Source organism: Chrysemys picta, chromosome 7 (genome assembly GCF_011386835.1).
Source record: "Chrysemys picta bellii isolate R12L10 chromosome 7, ASM1138683v2, whole genome shotgun sequence".
Lineage (NCBI taxonomy): Eukaryota > Metazoa > Chordata > Testudines > Emydidae > Chrysemys > Chrysemys picta.
In genome coordinates, this window is record NC_088797.1 from 16,440,838 (window position 1) to 16,464,856 (window position 24,019).

Here is a 24,019-nt window from a genome sequence, read left to right on the forward strand (position 1 = left end):
GTAGTAAGTGTAATTCATTGCCATCAGATGACTGTTTAGTAGCTTAAATGAAGTGCATGGGTGTCCTTAGTCCAGTTCCCACACAACTTGTGCCCACCTTACAAAAGCCATCATCACAAATAGGGATGGGAGAACCTCCAGTGTCAGAGGTTACAAGTAATGTTTAAAAGTTCTAATGCTTATCCAAAGGCATCTGAATCTCATTAGTTTGGGATTGGGACTGGAAATCTTGCAAACACAGGCTTACTTAAAACAACAAATTCCAGTGTTTCCTGGTTTGGGAAGACCATAAATACTGAGAGAAATCTTCCTTAGAGCATTATAGTACTTCTGCCTTAGTTTTAGCCAAAACCAAAGAGTGCAGGGGCTCACAAAGATTATTTCTTGCTTTAAAATATTAAAGCGGTAACTGAAATGTTTGGAAGTTGTTGCTTATTGGTTAGCTTTTGATTCAGGTTAGTTCTAATCTATTCCTAAACAAAACTTACACGAGCAGAGTCCAGTGGGGAGCAAACAGGATTAGGAGTCAGGAGATCTGGCTTCTGTTCCCAGCCTTGCCGCGCATGCTAACAGAAGTATAGCCAATTGCTTAACTATACTTGTGACTCAAAATTAGAGAGAGGCAAAATTAGTCAAAGGGAAAAGTTAATACTTTACCAATCTGATCTGGAGAACAGAGCCCCACAACATTCAATTTTTCTCTGAAAATACGTATTCAAAACTAGCTGAATATATAGCATGGTTGTTTACAAGTTAGATAACATTCAATATGCCATGCAAGATTTAACCCACCAATCAGCTTTTTGTCTTGTTTTTCTGTACCTTTGTTTTGAACACCCCTTTCCAGGTACCAACGGGCTTTGGAAGTACTTCCCAACCTGTTCCGGGACAAACTACTTGTGTATTTTGTCTCTGACAGGTTTTGTATTTGCCCATGCCAAGAGCTGAATTCAGCTTTGCGAAGTGTTATGGGATATATACCTTAGCATGGGTGAACAGGAAAAAAACACTATTCTGGGAAAGGATAATAAAATTCAGTTAGCACAACTACCCAGCATTCACATCTGATATAAGGTATGCAGTATTAATAGCTTGTAACAGGGTTTTCTCATCACCACTAGAGATGCCTCCTCCTGGCTGCTCTGGGAATTAGCCCAGTCTGTTTTATATTAGCTCTGCTTGTTCCTTCTCAGCTGCAGTCCATCATCAATTGGTGTTGTATAGCAAACCTAATTCCCCTCAGGGTGTGGACTATGAGATTATCTAGCCCCTTCCCAGCCTCATTAATTTGATGTGTAGTACATATTAATGTGTTATATGCTAGGAATAACAGACTAGCTAACACTCACTTTCTGTGTAGTAAAGTGGTCATCAAGGTATTAACTAGATTACTCAGAATGTTATAGGTTGGAGCTATGCTTCACCCCTCCCTCACTTGCTGTTTAGTTAATGTGTTTTCTCCACTTCCGTAATCATTATGTAGCTGAATAACACAGCACATTCTCCGCCTGCAGTCCCGTAATTAAAGTTCGTTTCTTGTGCATGAGCAGTCCCTTTACAAAACCTGTCATATAACTTCTGTAAAATGGGGTAAAGATGTTTATCTTTCTGTGTAAAGCTCTTGAGCCCAGAATTTCAAAAGAGACTAGTGATTTTGGGTGCCCAACTTTGAGGCACTTTCAAGGGACCTGCCAGAAAGTACCTCACCCCCATTCTTTGAAAATCAGACCTTTTCAAGACCTTTCCAAAAACAAAAGCACCCAGTGCCATTTGTCTCTTTTTAACCCATCTGCACCATGTTGGACTACACCTCTATCCAAGAACAACGTTAATTATTATGGTATTCATCATTGCCAAGGATTGGTCTGCTCCATGTGTGACATTGCATGCAAATTATTTAATATAAATAATTTCATTTGCTTAATTGCAAATAATGTGCACACAGTCACAGTCTCATGGTCAATACACCCTGCCCTGAGCAATGTGTGTGTAGTAGGGAGAGGACTTGGAGCTGCAAGGTGGGCTGTGGATGCTCTAGTGGCCAAATGGTGCAATGACAGGCAAATACTTGCTGGCTTTCCACAAGTTCATCTCGATTTGTGATGTACCCACTAAGAGGTGGGACTGCAGTCTGACCTGCAAAATGCATGGTCATCACCCAAGGTCACTCACCAGCCAAGGTAATTATAGTCTAACTTAGCATCTTCATTTTATTTACTCTGGAGACTTTTTTCTCTCTCCTGGAAGGTGAAAGTCATGAGACTAGTTGTGGGGTCTTTTATCTCACACAGCGACATGTGCAATAAGGGTGAAAGATCACCCAGGAGCAGAAGGCATGTGCGATGTCTTACACACCATTTAAGCCTTGTGGTGAGATCCCAGGCAGGGAGAGTTTGTGTCAGTAATAAGGATCCCACACTAAATATAGCAGTATGATGGGCAGTGTTGGGGGGCAGGCTGAGGAGGGCAGCTATCATGCTTCCAGTGGCCCCAACACCTTGACCAGCAACATGGAGAGGGTGCAGGCAGCTTTGTAGGCAATGGTCTGGAGTAGTACCCATGAGGCTTGCATTGCAGTGCTGTCCCTAGAGCAGGAGAGATTTTGCCTTTCTCGACCGATTTGAAACTCTGGGTCTCCTGATCAGGATTATCAGGCTGTTGTTTTTTTTAACCAGTGCTCTAGTGAATGAGAGAACTCCGCCTAGCCCGACGTATCCCAAGCAAATCACCCTAAAATCTCTTCTTCATACCTGACCAAGTGCCTCATAACTTTTATTCTTTCTCCCAAACAGGCGGTTGAGTTCTGTATTGACTTTTCAATAATTGCTTTGAGGTTAGTTTGTGGGTATTGTGCCAGTTTAAATAACTCTGAGCTGCAGGGCTTGGTTCTATGTCAAGAATATGAGGTACTCTCTATCATTCTAGGTCCTTCACTCTGTAGCTCAGTTTTCCAAAGACGGCACCCTGAATTGTGGTTTAAGCCCCCCCCCCATGCAATTTCTCTAATGTCAGTCTTTGGGGCTATTAAATGCAGTACTACACTTACTAAGATTTGTATTTACTGCAATGATTTTTGTCTTGTATTCTGTAGAACAGTATTTCTGCTGTACAATATACAAGGAATAATGCTGAAATTAGTTCCAAAATTGATTGTGCATATACAGTATACAAACCTACACTAAATGTTTGAAAATGATGTGAAACTGCGGAACCATGACATAGGTGTACACATTTGACCTCTTTGCCTGCCCTCTGCCAACTAATCTCTTTTTCCTTGGACTGCATGTGATATTCCAAGCATCTGAAAAGATTCTTAAATTAAGCTCCTAGAGAAGTCTCTTCTCCTTCCTCCTCCCAAATGTGGCATATTTCTTAGTTTTGTTTTATTTCATTCTATAGTGCTGCTCTTCACCATGGTATCTGAGCGTGTTCTATATAAAATTAGTACTAATAATAAAGTCCTAGTGGACTTCATGGCGTCTAATGCACTTTTTCACTGTGGGGTCATAACCCTGCTTTAAGGGTAGGATTTATGGTTTTGATTTTTAAAATGTCCCTAGTTTGATAGGAATCCCATCAAATTAACACAGCCTGAGGCTCAGGGTGGTGAGTTTCAGTCTTGGGTCAGAGAGAGCTTCTTAAACACTTAATAAGGTCACTTTTTAAAGGTCCAATAATTTGTGACCTAGTGGGATTCAAAATAGGAGCTGCGTACAGCTGGAAGTGAGAGATTCCTAGCTCCCCAAAGGAATCCAGTACTCACCCCAACCCTACCACATTCCTAAAGTAGATTCTCTGTCACATGTAGTGTATACTGAATATATGCTAGTGTGGTCGAAAGGTTTTATTAGACACACTCTTGGGTGACAAAAGAAGGTGTGGTGATTAGCTGAAGGGAGTGAGCAGTGTGGGCATGTGTCTGGGGATGAGTTTTTTGTGCAGGTAATGTATGTGTACGTTTGACTTGTTGCGTGTGCAGGGGAGAACAGGATGGGGGAACAAGAATGAATTGGAACAGGAAAGAGGGAAAGGTTTTGGGGCATGTATGTGAATTTTAGCCTAGCAATAACTAGCATGTTATGGTTAGTGCATGCTCCATTCTACCCGTACATTTCACCTTGTAAATAAGATAGAGCGTATGTATTTTGCATGTGTAACAGCATCTCCATGCCAGTCAGACTCAGCTAATGCTATATTCTACAAGGCACCTTTAAGCACTATAAGGAAATCTGCAAACTTTCACATTCAGCAAGCAACTGAGACAAATTAGAAATGCTATCCAAGTCAGTGTACTCTGTGTAGGCCTTCCTAGGGGACCTGAGTGTGATGAAAATTATTCTGTTGTGGATGGCTGCTCCTTTTGATGGAGACTCCAGCCAGTTTTAATGAAGAAACAGCACAGAAACACCACACGTCCCTATCTGTCAGCAGCCCAGCCTGGGTGCTGGAGCTACTGTTGTTCCTCAGAGCTCCACAGCACTACAGATGTGTACACCTAGACCACCCCTGACAAATATTTGTTTCACCTGTTCTTAAAAACCTCCCATGACAGGGATTTCACAACCTCCCTAGGTAACCTGTTCCAGGCTTAAAAATCCTTATTGTTAGAAAGTTTTCTAAAGCTCCCTTGCCACAAACTGTGAATGTTAAAAGTCAACTTGTTTGACTAATTTTTCAAAATGAAACAAATATATATCGTGACAAAGTTCCTCCTCTACCTTGGTGGGTCCTGCGCTTATTGGCAGATTTGCTCACTTCACAGGTTCACCCTGTGGGTCAGGAAACAATCCAGAGACCTTCCCCTCTTGTAGAAGCTATAGTCCAGGTCAATTCCTCCTGTGTTTGATCAGGAGTTGGGAGGTATGGGGGGAACCCAGGCCCACCCTCTACTCCGGGTTCCAGCCCAGGGCCCTGTGGACTGCAGCTGTTTAGAGTGCCTCGTGGTACAGTTGCACAACACCTACAACTCCCTGGGCTACTTCCCCATGGCCTCCTCCCAACACCTTCTTTGTCCTCACCACCAGACCTTCCTCCTGATGTCTGATAACGCTTGTACTTCTCAGTTCTCCAGCAGTACGCCTACTCACTCTCAGCTTCTTGTACACCTCTTGCTCCCACTTCCTCTCACACTCTTCCTCTCCTCTAGCTCCCCCTGGCTTGATTAGAGTGAGCCCTTTTATAGCATCAGAGGGGCCTTAATTAGAGTCAGGTGCTTAACTGCCTCACCTGACTCTTAGCAGGTTAATTGGAGTCAGGTGGTCTATTAGCCTGGAGCAGCCCCTGCTCTGTTCACTCAGGGAACAGAAAACTACTTATCCAGTGGCCAGTACATCTCCCTTCTGCTACTCTGCTGCTCCTAACTGGTCTGGGTCTATATTATATATATATATAATGGAAGGAAGATTTGAGGCAGTTATAAAAGAGAATCTCACATATGTACCTGGGGGCATGGTAGAGAGGAGGGGGAGAGAAACTAACCAAAATGCCACTGGGGAGATGATGGTTTGGGGGAGTTGTTCTTGACAGTAATTGAGAAAGTGGTTTCTCCCAATGAGCCATCCTGCTCAAAGTAAAAGAGGGAACTAGGAAAAAGATGTCATGGCATCCCATTTACTACAAGAGTAGTCTCTTTCAGTTTGTCATATGGCTCTGTCAGCTCATTGTGCTCTTCATACTTATACCCAGCCTTCTGGTCATCACTTACCATTCTGTTTCATTTGGCTTACTTTCCCCTTTTATCCCATGTTGAGTAGTAATTGCCTGCCACTCTAAGCAGTATTTTAAGATTGAAGTCCCTGGTTTTCCAGCCTCACTTTATCAATTAAAACTCCTCTGGCAGAATGTGAGAGCACAGTGGCCATTGTAAGGATCAAAGTGAAACTAAAGAAGCTTCTCTTTGCACAGGAATTAGCTGGTGCTAATATTTCTTTCTCATTAACCACTTATGATCAGAAAAGTCTTCATTTAAAAATAGAATTCAGGAGCAGAATGTGTGTTTCATGCCTGTAAATGTGGGGTCCGTTTGTGGCTATTACTGTTTTCCTGGACCTCTGTAAAACGCCTGGTGCAGTAGATATTTCTAATTTTTAATTATAATAATTATTATTTCTGTCAGATAACACTGGAGTAGACATATTGAAATAACCTGCTGAAGGGAACAGCCATGCTGTAGTTGGACTGGACACAGGCAGCCTTGACCTATGACCTGGTCAGTTCTCCTGAGCTAAGCAGTGTCAGGCATGGTCAGTCCCCAGATAGGAGACTTTTAAATCCTACAGATATTCTGAGCTACTCCAGGTTGCAGAGCAGACGGTTGGCACGTAGGGAGGATTGTTATAAACTAGGGCAGCCTACAAGGTTACTGTAATTTGCACTGAGGGCTGCATCAGCCTGCAGCTAGCCCAGAATCTGGGTAGGTGGTTAAACTATCACTCAGTTGGACCTTCTCTGCTGTGCTATGACATGCAGTGCAGAATCTTTCCTCTCTAGTCTCACCAATGGGATTTCCACACCTTCATGCTCCTGCATTATTCCTCCATGTCTGTTTTTTTGCCAGAGTGAGATTGTGAATTTTTTGGGGCAGGTGCCATGTATTATTATTAATATATAGTAAATTATATGCACATTTATAGTGCTGCATAAATAATAATGGATCAGTTCCTGAGATCCTGCATTAGTTTTTACTCAGCTTCTACTCAGATTAATTGCTGTTGCTCAGTATCAAAGTGACTTCATTTGGAGCACTGGGGATTAGTGCAGAAATGGGAGCTGTCTCTTTAAATTATGTCCATTCCTACTGGGAAGCTGCTTCCAAAAGATCGTTGGGAACTTGGGGAAAAAGCATGCACTTAAATAATAAGGATAATAATATCCTGTGAGCAGGATCATGGCCCCATATTATTAGGTGCTGCAAAGCCACAATAAAGACTTTCCCTGCCATGAAAAGCCCACAGTCTCATCTGATGATTGATTAAAGTTTTCCATTGGCTTGATTGATACAGAATCCTCTCTTTTCAGTATGGCTCAACTATGTCTTTCTATAGATGAAAAGCAAGCAGGGGTGAAAGTAACATTAAACACTTACCGGTATGGGGGCCAGCTCTGGCCCCCAGAAGGGGCGGGGCCTTGGGTGGAAGGGGTGGGGCTGGGGTTCAGCATCTCCCAGCCAGCCCATCCACACTGCCTGGCCTGTGCCTCTCAGGGATCCAGTGGTAATTTAAAGGGCCTGGGGCTCTGGCCGCTGCCGTGGTAGCAGCAGCAGTGGCCAGAGCCCCGGGCCCTTTTAAATCACTCCTGGGCTTCGGGTCAGCTGCTCCTTTTGCCCCCTCCCATTGGTGGCCGGGAGGGGGGGAAATGGGGCAGCATTTTAAGCAGGGTCCTTTGCCACGGCAGCGCTTTAACATCAGCCGAGTACAGGTTGGTACCAGCGGCCACATTTTACCGGTCCGTACCGGTTTACTTTCACCCCTGGAAGCAAGCAGACATTTTAATTAAGGATGACTTTTATGGAAAGATTACAGAAAATATTTTCAAGTGTTAGGCACCCAAATACCACTGAAATTCAATGGGCATTGTTGAGCTCCTGAATCCTTTAGGCTGCTTTGAAAATCCCATCCTAAAATAACAAAACAACAATGAAAAAAGAAAAGACTCCAGGAAACTGAGGTGCAGCTCTTCCCTGGCAATCTGTCCTGAACTCTGAGAACAAAATGGCAGTATTCAAGATCTATATGTGCTTCAGTTCCCAGAGATCTTTAGGGTCCAGCCAAAATTTCCTCTTTAATTCAAAACTGTCTTGCCCCCCAGTGGTTACATTGGAACTTCACTGTCAGTATCACATACTTCATAGAAGATTAGGGTTGGAAGAGACCTCAGGAAGTCATCTAGTCCAACCCCCTGCTCAAAGCAGGACCAACCCCAGGTAAATTATCCCAGCCAGGGCTTTGTCAAGCCAGGCCTTAAAAACCTTCAAGGATGGAGATTCCACCACCTCCCTAGGTAATCCATTCCAGTGCTTTACCACCCTCCTAATGGAATAGTTTTTCCTAATAGCCAACCTAGACCTCCCCCATTGCAACATGAGACCATTGCTCCTTGTTCTGTCATCTGCCACCACTGAGAATAGCCTAGCTCCATCCTCTTTGGAATCACCCTTCAGGTAGTTGAAGGCTGCTATCAACTCCCCCCTGACTCTTTTCTCTTCTTCAGACTAAATAAGCCCAGTTCCCTCAGCCTCTTCTCATAAGTCATATGCCACAGTCCCCTAAACATTTTCCTTCCCCTCTGCTGTACTCTTGCCAATTTGTCCACATCCTTTCTGTAGTGGGGGACCCAAAACTGGACGCAATACTCCAGATCTGGCTTCACCAATGCCGAATAGTGGGGAATAATCACTTCCTTCGATCTGCTGGCAATGCTCCTACTAATGCAGCCCAATATGCCGTTAGTCTTCTTGGCAACAAGGGCACATTGTTGACGCATATCCACTATAATGCCCAGGTCCTTTTCTGCAGAACTGCTGCTTAGCCAGTTGGTTCCCAGCCTGTAGAAGTGTATGGGATTCTTCCATCCTAAGTGCAGGACTCTGTACTTGTCCCTGTTGAACCTCATCAGATTTCTTTTGGCCCAATCCTCCAATTTGTCTAGGTCACTCTGGATCCTATCCCTAGCCCCCAGCATATCTACCTCTCTCTCCAGCTTATTGTAATCCATGAACTTGCTGAGGGTGCAATCCATCTCATCATTCAGATCATTAATGAAGATGTTGAACAAAACTGGCCTGAGGACCAACCCTTGGAACACTTGATACCGGCTACCAACTAGACATGGAGCTGTTGATCACTACCCGTTGACCCGACAATCTAGTCAGCTTTCTATCCGACTTATAGTCCATTCATTCAATACATTCTTCTTTAACTTGCTAGCAAGAATACTGTGGGAGACCATCTCAAAAGCTTTGCTAAAGTCAAGATATATCACATCCACCACTTTCCCATATCCGCAGAGCCAGTTATCTCATCATAGAAGGCAATTAGGTTGGTCAGGCATGACTTGCTCTTGGTGAATCCATGTTAACTGTTCCTGATCACCTTCCTCTCCTCCTTGAGGACCTGCTCCATGATTTTTCCAGGGACTGAGGTGAGACTGCCTGGTCTGTAGTTCCCAGATTCTCCTTGTTCCTTTTTTAAAAGATGGGTACTATGTTTGCCTTTTTCCAATCATCTGGTACCTCCCCTGATCGCCAGGAGTTTTCAAAGATAATGGTCAATGGCTCTGCAATCACATCAGCCAACTCCCTCAGCTCCCTCAGATGCATTAGGTCCAGACCCATGGATTTGTGCATGTCAGCTTTTCTAAATAGTCCTTAACCTGTTCTTTCACCAGTGAGGGCTGCTCACCTCCTCCTATACTGTGTTCCCAGTGCAGCAGTCTGGGACCTGACCTTGTCTGTGAAGACCAATGCAAAAAAAAGCATTGAGTACTTCAGCTTTTTCCACATCATGTGTCACTAGGTTGCCTTCTCCATTCAGTAAGGGTCCCACACTTTCCCTGCTCATCATCTTGTTGCTAACATACCTGTAGAAACCTTTTTTGTTACTCTTCACATCCCATGCTAGCTGCAACTCCAGTTGTGCTTTGGCCTTCCTGATTACACCCCTGCATGCTCGAGCAGTATTTTTATACTCCTCCCTAGTCATCAGTCTGAGTTTCCACTTCTTGTAAGCTTCCTTTTTGTGTTTAAGCTCACCGAAGATTAAGCCAAAGTGGTCGCCTGCCATATTTGCTATTCTTTCTGCACATCATGATGGTTTGTTTCTGTGCCCTCAGTAAGGCTTCTTTAAAATACAGTCAGATCTCCTGGATTTCTTTCCCTCTCATATTAGCCTCCTAGGCGATCCTGCCTGTCAGTCTGCTTTTTCTGAAGTTCAGGGTCCGTATTCTGCTGCTCTTCTTTCTTCCTTTTGTCAGGATCCTGAACTTGACCATCTCATGGTCACTGTTGCCCAAGTGGCCACCAACTTCTACTTCCCCTATTAATTCTTCCCTGTTTGTGAGCAGCAGGTCAAGAGGAGTGTGACCTCTAGTTGGTTTCTCCCACACGTGCACCAGGAAGTTGTCCCCAACATTCTCCAAAAACTTCCTGGATTGTCTGTGCACTGCTGTATTGCTCTCCCAGAAGATGTCAGGGTGATTGAAGTCCCCCATGAGAACCAGGGCCTGTGATCTGGAAACTTCTGTTAATAGTCCAAAGAAAGCCTCATCTACTTCATCCTCCTGGTTTGGTGGTCTATAGCAGATGCCCATTTGCTCTTTCCTGTTCCAAATGCGTAGGTTTTACATTTATTTTTTACAATAGAAGGGCTTGATTTATCTTCTGACATCACTATCTGCCTGAGGAAGGAGATCCTGGAGATGGCCACCCTAGCACTTAGACCTAAGTGGTCTGTAAAGCCCTATGTTATGTTATTTTTAAATATATGAAAAGGATGCTCAGAGTCTTGGATACATGGTTTGGAGTTTTTAAATCTAAATCAATAAATATCTATGGGAGCCAAACTTCTTTTTTTCCTCTAAATTATTTCCACCTCATATTTCTGGCATCTTTCTGGCATACTTTAGGGAAAGGAAGGGGGACATTTGCAATGGTTACAAAGTTCAAACATGGTTTCAAATGGGCTAAGCCAGGTTTTTTGCCAGTCTGAAGCAGGTTCTTTCAGGTGCACAAATGTTAGTAAGTGACCTAGGAAAACTACAAGCAATAAAGCGAGAGAGAGGTTGTGCAGAATGAAGAGGCAATGTAACAGAGTAATTCCTAAGATGCTCTTCAATTTATCTCTGAGGCTTCACAGGAATTAAGCTTGAATCACATAGATGTCAATTTCTTAAATAACTGCACATAGCAGACTAGCTCCAGTTTGAATACACTTAGTTGAATTTTAAGAGACCTTTAAAATCCTTTTCACAGCAATGGTTGTTCCTTTGCATTCACATGACTGGCATTGGCTCTGCTATTGCATTCATGTTTTAAAATTCACGTGTCACCCAGATTTGATACAGCCTTACATATTGTAGTCACCGCTCAGAGAGGCAACTATAACATAGTATAGTTGGGCTGCTATTAATGTCTTTGCCTTTCCCCAATGGAGAATGGCAAAATAAATAGCACACTGACACCTACTGCAGGATGACACAGAGTGTGTGCTGTGAAGTAAAGAACGTTACATTGGAGCATTTGAAAACAGACCGGATTAAGAAGCGTTAGGGAGCAAACTAATTATGTAATTGATATTCATTCACTCTGTATTTTATGCACAAAAACAGAGGTGATGTCTTAAAAATTACTCAGTTCAACCCAGTGATGACCTGCAAAGTATCCGCAACCTGGACAGATACCTTGATCAGTCCCATAATCTGTTCATGCTCAGGCCTCCAAGCAGTAGTGAACTGTTGAAAAGTCACAGCCCCCAACTCCCAAGACTCCCAAGAACTAGCCCTACTTGTGTCAGAATTCCCCAGAGTGGCTAATCAGAGCCCTCCGCATTTTCTACCAATCAAGACAGAAAAGACCAGTTTTGCTTTGTGTTTTGTTTTCTAAAAAAATGTTTTGGAGATCTTGTTAGAGTTTCAGTCTAAACGTTGTTGTGGGTTTGCTCTCACTACTGCCAGGGTCTTGCAGTTTTGGGAAATGTAATGACTGAAACAATTTAAAGCAATTGGGTCTGTCTGCCTTACAGGCACATACCACTGGGAAAGCAAGCAACTGTAAAACCAAGCAAATTTCAAGTTATTGTTTGGGGGAAACAGTTTGTCTTATGCTCTCTCCTTTTTGTGGATCACTGTACTATTTTAACACCTTATAAGCTGAACAAAGGCATATTTGGAGAATATGTCTGTCAGGTCTATTCCTGGTATCACAAAACTATTTGGTTGTGCCAGGGAAGGGATTAAAAAAGATGCCAGAAAGAAGACTCTGGTAGAATTCTATGAATAGCAAGGGAGAGAAAATAAATAGTTTCAAGAGGAGGTTGCCATCATCCTGCAAACACATGAACAAGTTGCCAAAGGATCAGGGTTATGTAAGTGTTGTTTGGCTGTTGGAATGATGATTTGGGAAACTTTAGGAATATACAATGTGTGTCAAATTGCTATCCTCAACCTTTCTTTTAATGTACCTGTTTTCATGAATGCAACTGCTTGTTCCACTAAGGCATACAGCTATTCTATGTATGTGAATCAGATTCTGTATATGTGAATCACATTTGCTATCCAAAAAAACATATGCAAAATGGCCATGTACCAATATTTGAGGATGCAATCAGAAACTCATCTTGAACTGTGGTTCTCTTAACCATCTATTTGACTATGTCAGGAAAATGACAGAATTCTTAAAGATAATTTATACTACTAGCCACAAATATCCCCATTGTTACTCAATGAGGGGGGGGGAGATAAAAATATACTTGTATTAATCAAGGAGCTATTCTCCAAGCTGATGTACTTGCAGAACTCCTGTTGACATTGATGGGAGAGACTCAGTACACATCAAAGGGAGAATGAATTTGGTGATATAAATGTAGGGTATTTTCCCCTTAGCTATTTATATTCACAAAATGCACGTAAGTCCGGTGATCCTTGAACAGAGGTAGCAAAAATGACCGCAAAACTTCACACTGGCCATTCAGTTTTCAAAAGCATCGGCCAAGATACCTCTGTGTGTACCACTGTGTGTAGCCAGAGAAAGCAGCACACTCAGACATTATCCTGCTTTAAGAACCCTTCTGGCCTCTGTACTGTCACCTAGAAATTCCTTTAGTCCCAAATCCTTTGTTCTCAGTACTGACCATAGGCCTGGCCTTTGGTTCTAGTTCAAATGGGCCTGAACATAGTTCTCCTCCTACCCAGCTGCTCTACACAAAGAGATTCCTCGGACACATTCAGCTGTAACCAGTGTCCATTGCAGCTGGATTTTGCCTCTCTTCCATGCAGGCAGCAGAAAGTGTGTGACCCACAGAATACATAATATCTATCTGGGGTGTGGCTGCAACATTTGAAGCCCTTAGTATTTAAGCTTTTCTATCAAGTACTAATATAGGAAATATAACCCATTTATTCAATATCAAGTGGTAATTTCATTACCAGCTTTGTCATAACAATATATCAGCCGGTCTATCTGAAGAAACATGTTTCTATGGATTCAAGCAATCTTTAATGCAGCTGGAGCCTTAACTACAGAAATGCCTTTGTCGTTTATTACAGCTCTCAACTTCCTCTTCCTGCACCTCCCCCTGTGTCTTTATCTCTACTCTCTCCTCCCATTAACCTGCAGAGCAGGGAAAAGTTACAATATCTGCATCTTCCTGTACACACCTTAGGAAAGCCTGTTGTAAAGCAATCTTCCCCCCAAGCCTAAAGAGATCTTAAAGTTTCTTGATGATACCGACTTTAAAATATGCTCATTGTCCACATCCATCATTTTCTGTGCACATCTCTGGTTCCCCCTCTGATGGTATCTGGAAATTTGCTGATTTATCTCTGTATCTAAATTATAGAGAGTTGTATTGGATTACAGAGCACCTCAGCACTAGCTTCAGAGATGTCTAAATAATGGTTCCATCCAGGACACTAAGGCTCCTTAGTCTTGACACTGTGAAATATGCCTACTTCTGTTCACTGCTATGTCAGAGTAGGAGCCTCTTGAAAGAACATTGTAGCAGGAGTGTATATATTTTCAAGTGACAGGTCTGGCACTTTGCAGCAATCTGCTTTCATCTCCTCCGCCCCCTCCCTCAATGAATTCTCCCCAAGTCCCCAAATCTTACTTACAGGAGAAATGGGAGGCTCTTGAGGGTGACACAAAGTGGAAAGCATGGCTTGATGGAGTGCCAGAAAGACCTTAAAGTAGCAGTGCCTTAAAGTCACAGCTAATAAGTTTAAGTTCTCCTTAGGCAGAGAGATTTTTCATGCTGAGAGACAGAGGGAGAGAGAGCAAGCTTGGTCATCAAGCTAAAGTCACTTAGTGGAAAGTAGATATTAATTGCTTTCTCTGTCCACTTCAATGCAGGGCCCATGTACTGGTGTCTTTGTCTGTATTAAATCCACACATTTATTCACAGATGTGTTTGGCTACATGAGGGTTTTTCTTTGAGTATTTAGTCTCTCTTTAGTGGCCCCCACCCACAAAAACATTTCCACATGAGGGAGTTATTCTCTTGCACTGAGAAATATAGTCTGAGATTTTGCCTATGGTGGTGTGTGTCTTCTCCTCTGCTGCTCCTTTGCTCTGAAACAGACTTTCAATCCTCCTCATCAATTCTGCCTTTATTTTAAACTTTATCTGAAAACACCTCTTTTCTCTTTTGCTTCAGCTACTTAATTACTCATCCTCACTGCTGTTTCCTATTATGCATCTCTGAGAATGTATTAATTAACACTATGAAGTATTTTGAGGGAGAGAGTTTGTATCTTAGATGGTATAAAAGATGAAAGATCCTATAATTAGGTAACAAAAGAAGAAAGACATTAGCATGAATCCATCCCCCCTTGAAGTGAAGAACCCCACAGAAGATGTAAAATAGTAAATGAACTATTTTTCTAAAACAAGATTAATAAATTAAACCTAATTATATGAATTATGTTTGTTGAGTAGCTTTTGCATCAGGGCTTTCTGTCTTGCTACCATTATACTGGCTGCAATTGTTATTCTATAATTCTGGTTACTAACTGTGGGTTAAATCCTGCAAATATTTACTCTTATGAGTTTTTATTCTGATGGGATAACCGCGTTCCCTTGAAAGGTGGACTTGCGTGAACAAGCATGTATGAGATTGAGCTCTGTGTATTCACAATATTTGGACCTCTGTATTATTTCTGTTTTGATTTAACTTGTCAGAGCAGTTTCTTTGGATTTTCTTTCTATTTATGCTGTTAAAAAAATTAAAGCTGTTATGCCAAATAAAGTTGCTCAGTATTTTGTGTGTTTGTCTATGCCATTATCGACCTCTACTGCCTTCCAGTTTACTTTTTTATTTCAGTCTTTTTTCATCTTGTCCATTTCCATCATCTCTTTACTGTCGGGTTAGATTGTTTTTCTCTTTTGCCTGGTTTATTTTTTGTCCATCTGTGACTCTATCCATCCACGCATATTGTATGTATCCTGTCACATAATATACACTTTCCAAGAGAAAAAAGAACAAACAAACAAAACCTGCAAGAAGGGCTTACAAGGCTTAACATGAAGCTTAACTACTTCCTCAGGATGGTGATCGAGCGCTGATTTTTTTTTCTCCTCCAATTTCTAACTTCTGTGTATTTTCCACACGCTTCTCCTCGCTCTTCATTTACAAATTTTTTTCCTTCTTCTTTTTCTCTAAACAGGTGGCCTCTGCATTGCCCAGTCCCTGAAAATTCCCCAGGATCGCAAAGAGAAGACCATCGACTTTGATAAAATTATCAAGCAGCTCCTGGACACTCCCAATGCCAGGGCCGTTGTTATTTTTGCCAACGATGAGGACATAAAGTAAGTGTGACTGAGAAAATTAATACATTTGTGCTTGCTGGCTTTATGGAGTAGACAAAGTAAATAAGACTGTACAGAGCAATGGAATGGAGTGATCTATTTGTAGGAACCTGTGGATCATTTTATAGAGAGATAGCAAAAGAATACATAGTATATCATTGAAAGTCTCTGAGTAAAGATAAAAGGGGTAAAAAACAAGGGTGATGTCATGGTAGGAGGTCTACTACAGACCACCAAACCAGGAAGAAGAGATGGATGAGGCTTTTTTTAAACAACTAACAAAATCATCCAAATCACAGGACTTGGTGATGATGGGGGACTTCAATTACCCAGACATCTGTTGGGACAATAACACAGCAGGGCACAGATTATCCAACAATTTCTTGGAATGTATTGGGGACAATTTTTTATTTCAGAAGGTGGAGAAAGCTACCAAGGGGGAGCTATTATAGATTTGATTTGGACAAAGAGAGAGGAACTGGTTGAGAATTTGAAACTGGAAGACAACTTGGGTGAAAGTGATGATGAAATGATATCCTTCATGATTCTAAGGAATGGGAGGAGGGAGAACAGCACAATAAAGACAATGGATTTCAAGAAGACAGACTTTAGCAAACTCAGGGAGTTGGTAGGTAAAATTCCATGGGAAGCAAGTCTAAGGGGAAAAACAATTGAATACAGTTGGCAGTTTTTGAAAGAGACATTATTAAGGGCAAAAGAGCAAACTATCCCACTGCATAGGAAAGATAGGAAATATGGCAAGGGACCACCCTGGCTTAACTGGGAGATCTTCAATGATCTAAAACTCAAAAAGGAGTCCTGCAAAAAGTGGAAACTTGGTCAAATTACAAAGGATAAATATAAACAAATAACACAAGTATGTAGGGACAAAATTAGAAAAGCCACAGCACAAAATGAGATCAAACTAGCTAGGAACATAAAAGGAAACAAGAAAACAGTCTACAAATACATTAGAAGCAAGAGGAAGACCAAGGAAGAGTAGGTCTGTTACTCAATGAGGGGGGGAAGACAGTAACAGAAAATGTGGAAATGGCAGAGGTGCTTAATGACAACTTTATAGATGGGAGGAAGCGGTAGACATGGTATATCTTGACTTTAGTAAGTCTTTTGATACTGTCTCATAAACAAACTAGGGAAATACAACCTAGATGGAGTTACTATAAGGTGGGTGCATAACTGGTTGGAAAATTGTTCCTAGATAGTAGTTATCAATGGTTCACAGTCATGCTGGAAGGGCATAACAAGTGGAGTCCCACAGGGATCAGTTCTGGGTCCAGTTTTGTTCAATATCTTAATCAATGATACAGATAATGGCATAGAGAGTACACTTATAAAGTTTGCAGATGATACCAAGCTGGGAGGGGTTGCAAGTTCTTTGGAGGGTAGGATTAAAATTCAAAGTGTCAGACCATTTCTCCAGTTTGTCCAGAAGTAAATAGGATGAAATTAAATAAGGACAAATGCAAAGTACTCCACTTAAGAAGCAACAATCAGTTGCACACATACAAAATGGGAAATGACCGCTTAGGAAGGAGTACTGTGGAAAGGGATCTGGGGGTCATAGTGGATCACAAGCTAAATATAAGTCAACAGTGTAAAGCTGTTGCAAAAAAAGCAAACATCATTCTGGGATGTATTAGCAGGAGTATTGTAAGCAAGACGCGAGAAGTAATTCTTCCGCTCTACTCTGCACTGATTATTATTACAACTGGAGTATTGTGTCCAGTTCTGGGTGCTACATTTCAGGAAAGATGTGGACAAATTGAAGAAAGTCCAGAGAAGAGCAACAAAAATGATGAAAGGTCTAGAAAACATGACCTATGAGGGAAGATTGAAAAAATTGTTTAGTCTGTAGAAGAGAAGACTGAGAGTGGACATAACAGTTTTCAAATACATAAAAGGTTGTTACAAGGAGGAGGGAGAAAACATGTTCTTCTTAACCTCTGGGGATAGGACAAGAAGCAATGGGCTTAAATTGCAGCAAGGGCGGTTTAGGGTGGACATTAGGAAAAACTTCCTAACTGTCAGAGTGGTTAAGTACTGGAATAAATTGCCTAGGGAGGTTGTCGAATCTACATCATTGGGGATTTTTAAGAGCAGGTTGGACAAACACCTGACAGGGATGGTCTAGATAATACTCCTGCCTTGAGTGCAGGGGATTGGACTAGATGACTTTTTGAGGTCCCTTCCAGTTCTATGATTTTATGATTCTAAATTTCACTATACCCTAGATTGGAAAAGGATTTACTGGTAGGCATTTTTACTCTTATGATAAGAAATCCATTTCATAATGAAAGGAAATAAGATGTGCATAACTGTTACAATTTCAAATTCAGTCTAAAATGAATATTGTTCTGCATTTTTTCCTATATCCTATCACACTCCAGGTGATCCTTTACAATCTGAGGGTTTGATTATGCAGTTGCTTTGAATACAAAACTCCCATTGGATCTAAATGGAAGTTATCCTCATGTAAGGGCTACAGGATAATATTGTCCAACTTTGACATTCAGCCACCTCTGCTATAGGAAAGTGGTAGGAAGCCATGCAACAAACACAGAATTCTGCACAACAGGGTTGGGGGAAAGGAATTTTGACCAAGGTCAAAAGACCACATCTTTAGTATTATAAATAACATCAAGGGATCATTAATATTTTCACATAGCAGACAGGATATTGTTTTTTAAAGAACAGGATTCATCTGAAAGACACACCCTCTTCAATAAACTTCACAAAAGTCAGCTTATCTACATGGGAAGTATGAAGGGCTGAGTTTAACCAACCTGTGTTTTAGAGTGACTAGTTAATGCACAGATAATTTCCATTCATATCTTAAACCTTAATATACTACTATTCTAAGTAAGATCATTTATAATATCACTATTCTTTCACCTGGACAGATGTGGATTTTTGCTCAAAGGACTCCATCTAGTATAAATAGTAGGGGAAAGCCATTGATTCTTACAATAGTATCTGGAATGCCTTGATCTGGAGGCAAGAGCCATCCATACTTTGCAGAGCACTGATTCCTTCAGGAGGGCTTAGAAGCAAATGCCATACCAGAACCGTGCTGAGCTGCCAACATTTTGCTCTGCTCCTTCCGAACTCTCTTGATTCCACTGGTCTGTGTAAGAAATGGCATGAAACTTTGGCAATGCAGCTGTGAGACATTAATATAAGAGCCTCAGGTCAGGCAGTTGCTTCCCCACCAGCTTGGAGCATAGCACTGAATCTGAAGCTTCTGCTGGTGCTGGAGCTGGAGGCTCCATTGTTACCAGAGTCCCTTCCCTACTGGGCAGCAGCTAGAAGAACAGGTCCAAGGAGCTGTTGCTGCTGCAGCAGGAGTACAGCCCAGTGCAGGACCCCAGACACTAATGAGGGACCCTAGCACTCACATGTGAGAGACTACTGACTGGGATCCTACTATATTCCAGTGCAGGACCCCAGAGCCCAATGTAGAAAGACCAGAGCTCCTGAAAGACCCTGGTGAGACACCCCAGTGCAGGACTCCAGACTGGGACCCTAGGACATTCCATTGCATTCCAGTGCAGGACCCCAGGATGCAGTGTAGGACAGCCATCAGATCCCAGTGCAGGGACTCCAGTGAGAGCCCCCAGACCCTATGTAGGTCCCCATTGAAACATCCCACTGAGAAAATCCAGACCCTAGTTCATACCGGTGCAGGGCAACAACAGAGATCCTAGATCCTTGACCGTACCAGTGCCATACCCTAGTGTGGGGCCCCAAAGAGGGACCTGAAGTCCCAGTAAGTGATCCCAGTGCACCATCATTAGTACCTGTGAAATTTGGTGTTGCTCTTCTATGAGATCTAATTGTTTCAGCTATGCCTAAGTAGCTTCTAGCCATCACCCTAGTGAAGAGCCTGTTGGTTTTGAGTGGGCAGAGATCAGTGCTTAATTTGTGCCAGGGCAGAGCCCCGGCACCTCTGAGCTTGCCCTGGCACCTCTTTCATTACAAATTAAGCACTGGTGGAGACTGAGTTGCAGTAGAGTGCAGAGAGTACCACCTCTTTGTTTTCCCCCAAAATTGACCCCGTCCTACAATCTATAGATATTTCTTCATTTTAGTAACTTCACTTTTACATGTGTGTGTGTGTGTGTAAACAAAACTGATGTAATTATGGCAAAATATTAAATATATCCAGATATTGCTTTGCTTTAATTCAATATAAGCTGGCTATGGGAAGGATTTGTGAATCAGAACTCCTCGGTTCTGTTCCTCACTCTGTGACTGACTCACTTTGCAACGATGGGCAAATTACTAATCACTTGAACATTCTGTGTGCAGGCAGACAGCTATATATGTGCAGAGCCTCATTGACTGCAGTGGGGGGCTCTGTGTGGGGGGCAGCACTCCACCAGTGTGCAAGGAGTTGCAGGCTCAAAGCTTTAAAGTTCTATGACTCGAGGATAATGATAACACTAACCTATCTCACTGGGAGATTGTGAGACTTCATTATTCAATGTTTGGAAAACATTTGAGTTTCTTGGAAGTTGCTATACACGCTGCACTGATGGGCACCCTATAAATGCTAATATTAATAAACAATATATTTGCTGTTGCTAATTGCAGCTGTTAATGATACAATGACTTGGTCGTTCAATAGCACCTGCACTGATCAGATTTCATTTGCTTTTCAGGCTATTTTAATAATTTAATTGAAAAACAATTAAATCCCCTATCTACCCTTCACCAGAAATACATCTGCTTATTCCAGAGTCATTTGTGGTGTAATTTCTAAATTACCAGAGGGTTGTGAAGATTCTGTCAATTTATAGTGGTGTAACTATACCAGTTGTTACTAAGATTTCACAAAAAAGTTGAGATGAAATCCTGTCTCCATGAAACTTGATGGCAAAACTCAAGCTGACTTAAATGGGGCCAGGAGTTCATACTTAGAATAAAAAAACAAAGAGGAAGATAGACTGTTCTGAAATCATCATTATCATCTGGATGGTTCAATTTCTGAGATAAAAATTAGTTACAGGTATGTTAATTTGCTCATTCAGCAATCTTGCTCTCCTTGTTATTTTTCCTGGGTGATTAAGTACTGTTCCATTCCTCTTGCATTCATGTGTGAATTATATGTGTCTTTCTACAGGCAGATCCTTGCAGCAGCAAAAAGGGCTGATCAAGTCGGTCATTTTCTGTGGGTAGGATCAGACACTTGGGGCTCCAAAATAAATCCGCTAATTCAGCAAGAAGACATTGCTGAGGGAGCAATCACCATTCTGCCTAAGAGAGCAACCATAGAGGGTAAGAATTCTATTCTGATAGTCTTTCTGTCACAGTTTATCTGTTTCCTCATTTCATTGAACGTTGTTGATAACTAACTGATACACTGGTGGACAAATACACATAATAAACACAAACACACACAGGTTTCCAGATAATGCTTTTTTCCTTTCTCAACTTTTGTTTATTTTGTTCTTTTTTTCTATGACTTTACTTTTTAATCCTGCTTCTCTTAGTTATCCCCTTTGTGTCGGTACAGATGTTTAGAAACCTAATTGACATCCTTCTGGGCTAACAAAACTTGCTGATTAGAATTTATGTTCTCATTTAATTTGAAAAGAAAAGCTCTTTATAAAGGAGACACTATGTAAAGAAAAATAACTCCTCTGTTGATACGTCGTTTTGTAGTTCTTGTCTGTCAGGCCAGATCTCCGAAGAATCCGCAGAACATGTTTCACACATTAAAATGAGTTCCAGTATCTTCACTGAAAGGAAGATCAAATATTTGCATTCCTTTTTACTCTGTCTACACTACTGGCTCATTAATTATTCCTCTCAGAACTATAATGCACTACAGCATTTTATTTTATTTTTAAACCCAGGTGACTTCCATCTCAGTTTCCTATAAATACCTAAAGAACATATTGGGATATTGTTTGTGAAAAACAAGCAATTTCAGTCACCATCATACTGTCTATATTGCATCCCTGGGCATTTCTAACAAAGATACTAAAACTTCACCAAAGGTATAGACAAATAAATTGGCGGACACCACAGGGCCGGCTCCAGCATTTCTGCCATCCCAAGCAAAAAAAAAAAAAAACCCGCGATCGGCGGCGGCAGTTCAGGAGTGGGTCCTTCGCTCCTAGAGGGAGTGAGGGACCTGCTGCGCCCGAATTGCCGCAGGTGCCGCCCCTCTCCTTTGGCCGCCCCAAGCACCTGCTTGTTAAGCTGGTGCCTGGAGCTGGCCCTGGCGGACCAGTGGTAACTTGTAAGAAAATGTTCTGCAATATTTCCCAACAATATCTTTACTGTGTATTAAACATGTTCTATACATTATACATAATGGAAAACATTGATTATTCAGTTGTAAGCAATAAGTGAGGTTGACACAGGGACATGGTCAAGGTACAAATGTCAGCACAATGGATGCATCTCCAGAAATGTGTCCACTGAGCCGGCTAATTCCTACTTCTCAATGTGGAATTCAGTGTTTAACCATAAAGTCAGTTAAGTTAAATTTGATCTGCAATTACCCATTTTGCATGTTTGCTTGGAATTGTGGTCTTTAAAGTCATATTTCAAATATAGTCAATAAGGTGTACATGTACATTTTCTCCAAGAGCTTGTGGGAAGGCATGGTAAGATGGCCTAGCTTTTCAAACCTAATAGTGTTAATACTAGTTATGGATGAACTGGAGAGGCACATTCATACTAGAATAAGCATTTGGAGCTTTGGAGTTTAGTCAAACTTTTCTGAACTTCTCCTGTTGGAAATTGGTCTGAGTGTTTCATTAGGAAGAAAAAATATGTTCTCACAAGATTTCCAGTACATCTTGGTGTAAGCTGTATGAAAAATACTGTAAGAATAGATCTTCCCTGCTCACATTGTAATGATATTTTTGCTTCAAATCTGAAAGCAAACAAAAAAAAATTGTGGAGCTGGATGAATATATGGGAAAAAAAACAACAAACAGCAAATGTTTCCTGAACTTTCTTTAAACATGAAAAGGTTCTTGCCTTATTCAAGCCATTTCATCCATCCGTAATTACCATCTGTATTTGCCATCTGCTTGGTCCTACTGAGAGGGTGATGGATAAGGAGAAGGAGGACATTTTTCTTCGGGGTGCGCACCTTCTTTCTAAACAATTTTCAAAACGTTCACAGTGAATAAGTGTCATTGTATAAAATGTTTTCCATAGCTAAGAATGTCTCATTTCAGACCAATTATACCATCTTATTTGATCTATGATGATAAAGTCTCAGAGCATTCTGTTAATTATAGAATGTCAATCACCATTATGTATATTATTTTTTGCTTGGTGAAACTGTTACCTTTCGTGTGTGTGTGTGTGTATCTTATCATGAAAGCTTTCCAGATTTATAAATTGGACTGCCGTGTTTTCTTTCTTATCATTTGGTTATGAATCTAAGTGAAATGAGAACAGACATTTTAATGTCATCTTTTTTTTAATCATCTAGCAGGAAGCATCTGCTCCCAAAAGTTTACCAGCACATTTCTTCTGACAAAAATAAATAAATAAAACAAGAAGCTATTTTTTCCATTTAAATTGATAGACAGGAAATGAAATCGATAAAATGTAAGTGAATTTGCCCCTGAAGGATCTTTTGTTCTACAGTATCATAGCTTAGTATAGTCTACTTGCATCCGAAGAAGTGGGCTGTAGCCCACGCAAGCTTATGCTCTAATAAATTTGTTAGTCTCTAAGGTGCCACAAGTACTCCTGTTCTTTTTGCGGATACAGACTAACACGGCTGCTACTCTGAAACACTACTTTCAATAGAGTGTTGTATAAAAATACTGCACTCTGTGCCTTGGGCTCTTAGGCACTGATTCAATAAAGGACCTAAACATCTGCTTAAAGTCAATGACACTTAAGCACATGCTTATACGTGCTCTGCTCAATAGGGATGTAGTCTTTTGATTAATGAGGGTCTTAAAGTCTGGATTGCAGTAGACCCAGTGCAGTTTTACTGCATAATGGGCAGTATGGTATGGAGAGTCCGTGAGGTGGCAGATGATGGACAGCCCTAATGGGGTGCTGAGATATCACCTGTGCCTCGTAGGGGTTGAAGTCAAATGCAAGGGCCATGGCAGTGGACAGCTATATTGGTGAAGTTATGGTTCTGCCAGCACTTTTCTGCAGGAGAGGATACCATCCCTTGGGTTGGGCAGCAGCCTTGCCAAAGGCTCTTTAACTTTGGCTTTGCTCAGGCATGGCAGATTTCCCCATCCATTACTATCACATGAAATTCCATGGGCCAGTTTTTAGAGATTCAAAAGTTATAGATTTAATACCATAAAATGCTTCCCTTTGTATATGCTAGGAAGTGCTTATGTAGATCACAAAGACAGTAGTTCTGGTTTCGGCAACTGATGAGCTGCTTTATTTCATATAACCAAAAGCTGAATTAATTGGAAATGTAGATATTACTGTAGACTTTTCTTATTCATATTTTGAAAAGTGTTAGCTTACATTTTC

General features: G+C 41.4%; 1 protein-coding gene across 4 annotated transcripts in view; it reads left to right on the top strand.

The window, feature by feature from the left end:
• GRM7 (glutamate metabotropic receptor 7) overlaps nt 1-24,019 on the top strand; it is a 545,183-nt gene that overhangs the window by 252,212 nt on the left and 268,952 nt on the right. For all 4 annotated transcript variants that reach the window (XM_005288512.5, XM_005288513.5, XM_005288511.5 and 1 more), the window contains exons 3-4: nt 15,376-15,517; nt 20,661-20,815. In XM_005288512.5, the coding sequence (XP_005288569.2) occupies nt 15,376-15,517; nt 20,661-20,815 (297 nt within the window). The remainder of the gene's footprint in view (nt 1-15,375; nt 15,518-20,660; nt 20,816-24,019) is intronic.